Source organism: Mizuhopecten yessoensis, unplaced genomic scaffold (genome assembly GCF_002113885.1).
Source record: "Mizuhopecten yessoensis strain PY_sf001 unplaced genomic scaffold, ASM211388v2 scaffold4033, whole genome shotgun sequence".
Classification (NCBI taxonomy): Eukaryota; Metazoa; Mollusca; class Bivalvia; order Pectinida; family Pectinidae; genus Mizuhopecten; species Mizuhopecten yessoensis.
In genome coordinates this window covers 1,164,676-1,175,549 of record NW_018405342.1, presented here as the reverse complement: position 1 = coordinate 1,175,549, position 10,874 = coordinate 1,164,676, and the positions used below count along the sequence as shown (strand labels likewise).

The window sequence follows — 10,874 nt, the reverse complement described above, 5'->3', positions numbered from 1 at the left end:
CGAAGTCTGCCTCCCGCCAAGTGATGAACCGTTGTAGACGAACTTATCGCTGTCAATATCCAAAACCATTGGCCTACGTTTCTAGGCCTACGTTTCTTCGTGACGGTTCTATGGTTGACGTTTATAGTGAAAGTTCAGCCATAGTCAGACCGTCTAAATAGCGATAACGGGACGTTGGGAGAACGAAATATTTCCCGACACTGTGACAGATCTTGTTTTGGTTTCACGACCTGGACACGCGACGGTGTGACGTCGAAACGATATCGAGCGTCTGTAGCAATTTTGCCTGAAACTAGCGATCAAATCTTTAAGTATCATCTTTAAATATTGCCTTAATAACCACCCTTTCCACATAACCTCACAACGTCATCAACATTTGTCGGATGTTGACAGCCGACGACGTAAACAAAACAGCAGGTGGCAAAAAGCACGTGGAAAAAGTCTTCCCGGTCAAAGTTCATCTTCTCGACCAATCAAAACTCTCGAAGGTCATATACCACGTGTGGTATATAACTCATATTTATCAAACAGTCTGCGTGTTAATACAATGATCTGAGAGTGGAATAACACAGCGTATTGTGGTAGAAACATGATAAACGGAAACAACGTATTGTATAAACTATTACAGCGGTGATGAGGGAGTGATATACAAATCGAAACATGTTTGATCTGCTGTCATACGACACAATTAAGATGCTTGGAAAAACCGATACATAAATGATAAGAAAACACTTATCGATATAATAACCATGTGTAAATAATTTGCAAATGTAAGGTTTTCAAAGCAAATGCGATTTATATTGGCATGAACTTCAGCACATTGTTGGTATAGCATTAACATTTGCATGCGCATGGTAGTTTTGTTCTGTACCGGTTGCAGTAATTTTCTATTTTGTCGCAGAGCAAAACAATGCAAATAATTTAGGTTCCTTCTCTTCTTTTACTTCAAGTTATATCCAATCAAAAGTGCACTTCCAAATAAACTTATAATGCCTCAAAAGTCATCTAAGATGACAACGATCGAATATTTGAGCAATAGTTAGAAAGTTAATTTTCGAAAATTTGAACGTGATTAGCAAAATATCATCCAAGCATCGGAAAAATCGTTATTTGCCTATGAAAATCAGAGCAAGGGTTTGCTGTTTTCAAAGTGAGCTAAATCAACGAAAACAATATCATTTCTGTTTTTTAACATGTGTTAATTCTATAAGCAAATAGAAAAGAAGGAAAAATAACCAAAATTCATTCGACACTTGATTGTTTATATGAAACGGAGGATTAAGTCAGGGGTTTCATTCAGGTAGTTTTCAAATGAAACGTGTTTTGTTTTCTGAATAATTTCTTTTGTAATATATATTTTGTGTACAACTTTTCTCATTTGAGTACACTCGCATAAAATGCATATTCACCACACACTTTCCTTTCGTTTAGTACTGAGTTATGGCTTCTGGACACATCTGGACTTGTAAATTTGAACTCAAAATCTTTATTGGAAAGTCAATTATTGAGATGTGTTTAATTTTGTCATTATGATAACAATATCTGACCATTGTGTTCAGTTGTTTAGTTTTGGTGTATTTAGTTTTGTAGCTGCCCCTTATTATTGTTGTAAGGCTCGATATGAATTCGCCGTTGCTGGGCCGTTAACAATACTTTCACAAACGCACAAAAAAGATCATTTTCCTACCGTAGACCGACGCAAGCGAACGGTAGAACTTGTGCATTATACCTAACATTTTTCAAACTGTCGTAGGCTAAGCTATTGTCTGTATACATTATGTCTTTTCAAAAACAGGAACGTTCATTTCGACCGTTTTAATTGGATACTGTTACTAACTACACATTGATAATATTCCTGGGAACAAGACATGTGATGCAGATTGATCCACGGTAAATGAGCGCCTGTAAAATCGAACATGGGTAACTGTGAAAGCTGATTTCATATAAATACTAGTATCTGAAATAGAGACCATAATCAAAACAGGCAGGGAAAAGTAGAAAATATAACAACAAATAAGTGAAATAACAAAAAGGAAAACAGAAAAACTTAAATCGACAAGGCGAGTGAATGATAACATCAATGACAGAAAATCAAAACAGTGCAAATGAACGATAACTTCAAGAGGAGAGATAATTTTAACAGCAGAGAGAGCTAACGATAGTGTCAGGATGAAAGCAGATTAACACCGTCAAATGTGAAATACAACAGCAACGACGACCGTTACTTAAACCAAACCAGGAGTGTACACGGTAAGATTAAAGAGGAATAATTAATACTGCAAGAAGGGTGAACAATAACATCAGCGAATACATTAACTTAAAACAGCAGGGCGAGCTTATGATAATAACAAGGATTACAGTGAATTTAAACAGCGAAAGTGAACGATAACATTAAAGGGAACAGTAAATTGAAATCATAGAGGATAGTGAATTATACAAAGAAGGAATCAGAGTGCAACAGCAAAAGAACAAATGCATATGTTCGAAAGGTGTATAATATTTCAACAAAGTATTTAGAACACTACACAGTTATACCAGGTAGACAGCAGTGCACTTAAATACTTACTACCATTGTTTTGTACAGAAGTATCTACCATAATTAATCATGATGGACATTTGTATACCAACCCTATTCGTCATGCTACTGTCAACACTTGCTACGGGCAATAACACTTCTGTGGGCACACAGCTTTACAGAAGCCTGCTTTTAAACTATGAGAAAAATGTCCGGCCTGGATTAGACTATAGTTACCCAACCATGGTGAAATGTCAATTTAAATTTGTAGGACTGAACAGATTTCAAGAAATAGACAGCAAACTTTCAATACAGGGCGTTTTCATAATCGAATGGTTTGATGAACGTCTCATGTGGGACCCATATGCAAACGGCAATATTTCAAGTACATTGGTTCCTCAGGAATTGCTATGGAAACCAGATATAGCCATAGCCAATGCATACTTTGGTGTTCAATTTCTTATTAAGGATGGAGTCAGTATTCGAGTAAAATACAACGGAGCATTGATGTGGGTGACTGGAGACACATTTGTAATTTATTGCGACGCTGACGTCACTTATTACCCCGTGGATTCACAAACCTGTAGTATAAACATGATAACGTGGAATTCGTATCCCTTCGAAGTTACGTTTGACAAAGTCGGTGCAGATACCACTTTTGAGCGTAATTTTTCAGCTGGTAATCCTTCATGGGACGTCAAGGATATCACAATGACTACAACAATCAACCCAGGTATCGCTACAACAGTGTTGTCCGTCAACATTAAGTTAAAACGATTACCAGAATATATCGTCGTCAATATCATACTCCCGGTTTGTTTTCTTTGTATCATCAACATTTTCGTTTTTGTCCTTCCTGCAGAATCTGGAGAGAGAATAGGATTTTCCATAACCCTGCTTCTGTCAGTCGCAGTGTTCATGACAATATTATCAGACTCTCTTCCTCAATCGTCAAGACCTCAAATCGCGACTTTGTGCTACTTCCTCTTCTCACAGTTGATGGTCAGCATACTTATGATGATCTTCACCATTTATGGACTTCGATTTTACTGGATGATGCCTGATAAGTCGATTCCAGTTTATCTGAAGCTTTTTTCTCGAATAATGGATCGGGTTTGTTTAGGAAGTCAATGCTGCAAGCTAAGCAAGCAGGTCACGTCGATAAAACCTACAACAGAACATATTCCAGACTCTGGCAAGCAAGAAAGCAACTTCAGAACTGTTCCTGAACTTGAAGAAATTCTTCCAGAACCAGATGAGTATCTTACGTGGCAGAAAATAGCAAATGATTTCGATAACTTCTGCATTATCTTCTTCATGACTCTCATCGTTGTAACAAATGCTGTTTTCTGTGAGAGACTGTCATCACAATGATTATTTTAAACTTTGGGGGAAAAATGTAATTATAAAAAATATTATTTTTGTTATTTTATTTTTTGCCACTTGGAAAGTCATACTGATACATAAGAGACATTCAAATGTTAAATACATGCATGAGAGTATCTGTAAATAATCATTTGTATCAACTTTGGTGTTGCAAACCAATTCGGGCTAGTCTTCTCTGATTTTGAAATAAGATGGCCTCTTAAAAACTAAGTCAGTGATAGCTGGCAATGTGCCAGTCATATTCCGGTGTGAAACAAAATTTCTCGATCAGAAATAGCAACACATGGATAGTCTACATCGCAAAGCTGGTCAGGTATTGCTACGTCATAGTGCGTAGAAGTTCACAAAAGGTTAAACACTGTATTGGTTGCAAGGACCGATTTCTGTTAGGAATCGTTGCCCAAGACTGTGTTTTCGTTTTTTTCTGTGCCAATTATGTTACCACTATAAAAATGTATTTCTGTAAAACTGATTTTATGACTTTTTTTACAATTCACGATCGTTAACTTCGATTTTCCTAGTAATGTTACACCAGTCTCTCCTTGACAAAACCAAAGACACCATTGCTACACTACCCGAGAGCCTTTTTAGCTATCAGTACTCATTCAAAGGTTTTTAATTGGTGATTATCTGCCTTATATATTAAAGATGAAGCAAGACATAGGAGTTTGTATTGGTTATAGTATTGTCATCATTCGCGTTATGCATCTCCCAGTGTTTCTTGTTCATGTCATGCCCTTAAATTGGACTCTCATTTTGTTGTTCATTTACAAGTTTCCGATGGCTACAAAGGTGAAATGTGGGCTTGGAAGTGTAAAGGTACTGAGTTCAACACTTTTTATTTCTATTTTCAAACGTTCAATTTTCATAGCAGAATAGTGTAAATTATATCGCAGCGTGTGGCTTTTATCGAATCCTTCTTTTCATAAAACTTGACCAAATATTTCACAACAGTGACAGTAGTAATAACATAGTTTTAATTTTTTGATACTCTTTATCATTTATTTACGAGAGCGTTTTTTTTTTTAACTGTCTATTATACAAAGATTTTCGATATATAACAATTAGAATGTATATATATATATTGGTTGTGTTTTGAGAATCGCGATTTCGGAAATAGTCCTTTACATTAAAATTATGGAATACGTAAGTGATAACAAAACCCAGAATTCGAACTCAAAATCGAAACAAGCTACCGCAAAGCGGTACACAATACACCCGCCACACGTTGAATGATCAGTTGTTTTCATCATCGAAAAATATGAAATATTTGTGAGTAATTGATGTTAAATGAGAAACATTTCAAGACACCTGGTAGATCAATTAAAACATCTTAGAATGCATGAAGTACTGCATTGATGAAAACAAGAGGAAATACTGATTCAGGAGTTATAACGCCGTTAATTACTGTCGGATAACGTTGGTTATCAAACTCCTCAAATCTTTCCTGGTAATAGACATTCTCATGAAGTTTAAAGTTGATCCGTAGAAAATAATTTGAGATTTGGAGCGGACACTGTTTCAGCAACTTATTTAAGGGGCATAATGCAGTAAATTAAAGTCGGATAATTACGGTTATTGCAATTCCGTAGAAATTTACTTGAGGAATCAACCGGACACTGTTTCATCAATTGTTTAAAGGTGCATAACTCTGTAAATTATAGTCGGATAATGATCATTATCGGGAATGTCCAAGCTCTTATGGTAATCAACCTTGTCATGACGTTTGCAGCTAAATCGTTAAAATACTCAGACACCGTTTCAGAAATTGATAAAAAATGGGCATACTGTGTAAAGTACAGTCGGATAAAGGTTATTATCGAACTTGTTAGAGAAAGATTTACGCAGAGACCATTAAAAATGAACAAGGAGAGTAAGACTATGTGATCCGGAAGGGAAAGCATATTCTGCTTCATCGATGACCCCCGCAATGTAAATCTAGGTCAAATCTAAGTAATATCACGTCCTCGAATCGAGAACTAGGGCAATGACAACAAAAACAAGACTCACTTTTATTGAATACATCGACTTTCATTTCACACAAATAAACAGCGTATGTTTCAGCGACGTGATATTTTCATGTGTTGATACAGAATTGTAGCCATCTAGTATTAGCCGCCACAATGTCATTTACCTGGTATTTTTCTGGCGAATCTTGCTCAGTTTTTTTTATAGACATTGTAACGTTTCCCTCATTTCAATCGACCAGTAGACATTGACAGTCTTCAATTTGCATTTTTTATTGTGTTCTAGTATCTGTTTGTTATTTAGAATAGTGTTAATTGTTGTAAATTGTATGTATCGTATACCTTAATACTTAGTTTATCGGCATGCATGCTACATGGCGAGGCGATTGTATAACCTGCATACTTTACTAAGGGGTAAATTCATCCTGTGTCGAGTAATAAGTAATCATATGGGCTCAATATGGCGTACTGTTTGTCGCCTTTGTCACTTAGAGTCCTAGATGGGTTTAACTGTGGTGTTGTGCAGCGGATTTGTATTTTTTACATACTGTATCTATTTACAAATTTTTGCAGATGTAATCATGTGTGTGTCTTTCGTTCATCTTTAGTGTATAAAAAGCAAAGCAATGACATTCATGATCTATCGTTCCATGTCTTACTTAGCCGCTTTCGTTCTGCCTACCTTTTGACTTTAATCACTTCGGATGTGTTAACACGGAGTATAGAGCGCTACTGACGCCAGCAGTTCTGGAAATACTTTTGGTCAAGGACAACATATTTATCCGATATTTTCCCTTTTTGATTATATTGATTTTCCTAAGGTTAGGAAGAAAAATAGAGCTGGCAGAAGAGTTGTATCTTCAATGTCATTGAAGTATCTGAATTTCTCAAACACTTTGTTATAACAAAAGAAATCATGCCGATAATATCTTCTTTGATGAATCTTTTCCTTGCTAACAAAATGCAGCTCAAGCAAAGAAGCCGCACTGAAATGGAAACAGGTACACTTATCGGCACGTGCAATTGCTAGACAGAACTTATATACCAAATGGTATGCCATGCTTTAGGTTAAGGAAAAGAATGGTTAATATATCTTTAACCTGCTATGTTTTTTGCAATATCAACAATAAATTGTCAAGCATAAAATAGAATATCAAATACAAATCAACTGAATATCATTTCAACCAAATGTACACAGGATACATAATAACATAAATTCCTTGAACGCACACAGTTCATGAACTATTTCAGTTATTTATTTTATCATTTTTCCCTGTAGGAACATTGTGGATTATTAGCAAAAAATAGCAACTGTTTGTATGTAGCTTTGAGTGAATGTATTGACAAAATTAGAATTAAATTTTAATAGAAAAGCATAATATGTCAAATAAAATGTGTCTTTTGCAGTTAATATATAATGTATACTTTTGTATTATCATTTTAGAATATTCTGTCGGAAAAAAATCAACGTTCAACAATGATCTGTAGTGAAAATGATTTAAAAATGTTCGTCAATAATTTTACGGATGGTTACATTTACACGTCCGCATGAATATGTATGCAATATTATGTATATAGTCTTTTTCTGACTATGAACATGATACAAATGATTTGTGCACGATTTTAACTATTATGGCTTTATTTTGTGTAGCATTTAAGTAATACGTTATTCATAAATATAGGAGTTTTAATTCTATTACAAAGATAAGTCTTCACTTTTTACTTCGTCAAATATTCGTATTTCTATATTTGGTTTGTGTTGTAAATAAGAAAATGTGTTTATTCGAAATGTAATGCATGATTTACCAGTATGATACATGTTTCCACCTGCCGCTTGACGAATAGGGGTATACTTAAGTAAGGAACACTTCTAGTGCAATTGATGTGTGTGAATATACAGTAAATAGTTAAAATTCTCCACGTGTACATATCATAATATTGATATAGCTATATGTATATATTTTTAACTTATGACATAATTCTGGTGTACATGTGATAACGATAAAATGTGAAAATGTAGAAATTAAAGTTTATTCATATGTTTGCTTTTAATTCAATAATACTGGTCGGTTTAAATATATAGGTATGTGAACACTAATATTGCTATAATTGTTAAAAACATCTGAAACATGTAGTAAATCAATACCTGATCTATCTGAACATATCAAACATACGGAGCTCGTAAATTTAATCTTATAAGAGATGTTAGAAATTTCCCGCTTTAAGGACCGGTTTTATAATTGTAAATCCATTGTTATCAATTTAAGACGTTTGCATTATGTCTACATTCAAATCGCCTGAAGAGCCCCAAGATGGGCGAGAGTACTAGCGAGATTTAGTCTGAGGTGTTTTGTTTTATCTTTATTTCGACGATTACTTGGACGTTTAACAATTTTTACAGCTATATTTATGTATGAAATTAATGCAAAAGAGTTCTTTTGTACTCCGCTAGTTTGTTCACCTCTTTTGAGGCTCATCATGGAAAATATTAATTAATTCTTTTGTCATTTCTTATATATTCAACCATCACGAGGTCTTTGGTTGTTTCTTAATTATATAAATATAAACATGTACAGATGTATGAAATAGTGAAGTATCTACACCATGCTTTCTGATTTAGTGTTCTAAATAATACATGTATGAGCCATAACTTTAGATATTTGTAATCGATATTCCTTGGACAGATCTAAGGGTAATTATGCAACTTAAAAAAGATGTATTGTTATTTACAGCAGTCCACAGCTCTTCCATCATAGCGCCGTCCATATTACCGAATATTCTTATAATTATCTTTGTAAAGATCTTTATTTCGACGAATTATTTAGCAAGGATACTTATAGGTACCAAATTCGAATCTTCCGGGAATACAAATTATCATCTTTATACAACTTTATACCACCTACCGGTAGCATGATAAATTCATTATCACTGGTTGTCAGTATGAGAAGAAGTTGAGAGCAACTTGAGAACGGATTTTCCAATTCCCCAGCACAAAAGAACGTCTGCTCGCGCCAGTTTAGAGGTTTAAAGGTTCATTGTATTCCTCCGCGCAAAACTTCTATTTGTTTACGCTTGTCACAGGCGATCGTTGACCATTGAAAGTAAAAGTAATTTGGAAAACATGTACAAATGTATAAGGTAGTAGTATATAGATGATAAATAGTTTATCATACAGTATTTTCAGTGTTTGTCGTTCGAACAATTTTCTCATCGCTCGCACGTAAATAAAATATCGAGTCCACCTGCGGTGGCCTTTCGATTTTATCCACGTGCTCGCGATGAGAAAATTGTTCTCACGACAAACTGTGAAAATACTGTGTGATAATCTATAAATCCATAATAGCAATCAAAACAGTTGACGTAGTATTTTCTCCATCGCAAATCCAACTATCGTGAACAAAGTTTACAATCATAGTTCACAAAATAGAGACATTTTTTTTAGTAAATAGACATATTTATTATCTAAACAGTCAATAAAATGTAATAGTATAATTACCTTATAATCTCAACTGTCAAGTAAGTTATGTCCGCAAGTATAATATATATACAACTTCAAAACATATCCATTTTAAACACATCAATAGAGATTGAATCGGAATTTGTCTGATGCCATGCAAGTATGAACGAGAGGAATTTACTTACACACCACATGTGTTACCTTCGCTAAAGCCGCTCATGTGGTGGGGAAGTAAATTGTTTCCAATTGCAGGAACCTTGGAAAAATCCAGAGTCAGTCCCTATAATTCCAAATCTGATTCTGTGCTTTGAAACAGGTCTGTGATTAGAGAATAATAGCACATGTGAACCAAAAGTCAGCTGTTGATATAAGTTTGAACGTCTGTTTTCTTCATCAGAATTCCTTTAAAATGAGCCATTCTCGTTCGAGTTGTCTCCCATTGCATAAACCAATCTCGTCGTGAAAAGTTTCCTCATTATTCTTTTTTATCTTTGTCTAATTTGTTTATAATTATTAGTATTAGAACTTTTGAAAATAAATCAGATTTAACAAAACCATTTTTGTAATAATGACGCGTTTATCGTCAGACGTACAATATCGACAATATTTATCTGAAAAAGCAAAAACTGAAGAGCTGTTTTTGGGTCACACATATGGGCGTCCGTTTTAGGATAAAATACATAAACAACTTAAGTGCAATACGGCGCACATACTACTATTAACCAATTATAGAACATGTAACAAAGCACAAAATCATATTCGGATTTTTATTTATTCGAGTACAAATAATATAAATAGCATTATGCCAGTAACATTTTAAGCAAACATAACAAGCAAGTTCGTGGAATTTATATCCCCCGCTTGCAGGACATATTGTAGGTTAACATGATTTAGGTTAGGTTTAAACATGTGAGTATCGGGCTGTTGAGCTTGAAACTCGAAGAAAAAAAAAGAGTCTTATACTTCATTAATTACCCGTAAATATGCACGAATCACATCGGTTGACAAACTTAGCATGAGTCGGATGTGCCTACGGAATTTGGTTGAAATATCTGCACAATATCTACAGTATTTTATCAAACGAAATCCAAAGAGTGCCCGAGACAGGTGGAAAAACAAAGGAACACAAACATTGCTATCAAGTTTGAAGGAATTTGGCTAATATTTGCTAGAGTTATTAATCGGAAACTGTAGATAATTACGTTTTCCGTTAATCAAGGGACCATAACTGGAGTCCGATTAAAGTGGTTGTCAAACTTGGCCGAGCCCTGAATGCGTTAAAACCTGTTATTAAGTTTGAAGAAAATAAGTTAACATTTGTTGCAGTTATTGCATGGAAACGAAGCGTGACAGGCACACAGACTGACAGACGGACTAACCCAAATTAATATCCCTCGTTTCGGTGAAAGCGGGGGATAATAAAAAAGATAACCGATCGAAATTAAATCACCTTACATTGCATAATAGAAAGGATTTCCATTTTTTTACGTGGCATTATACATGGCTTTACTTTCAAGATGGGTTATTTTAGAGCCGAAAATAAGTTGTG

General features: G+C 34.7%; 1 protein-coding gene across 1 annotated transcript; it reads left to right on the top strand.

Moving 5' to 3' along the window:
* Positions 1-2,638: 2,638 nt before the first annotated feature.
* Positions 2,639-3,889, top strand: LOC110448462 (neuronal acetylcholine receptor subunit alpha-6-like). The gene has a single exon (XM_021494726.1). It carries the CDS (start codon positions 2,639-2,641, stop codon positions 3,887-3,889), a length of 1,251 nt encoding a protein of 416 aa, XP_021350401.1.
* The last annotated feature ends 6,985 nt before the right edge of the window (positions 3,890-10,874 follow it).

What these genes read in the sequence shown, in the direction of transcription:
- LOC110448462 (XM_021494726.1), top strand. Translation starts at nt 2,639, where the DNA reads ATGCTACTGTCAACACTTGCTACGGGCAATAACACTTCTGTGGGCACA.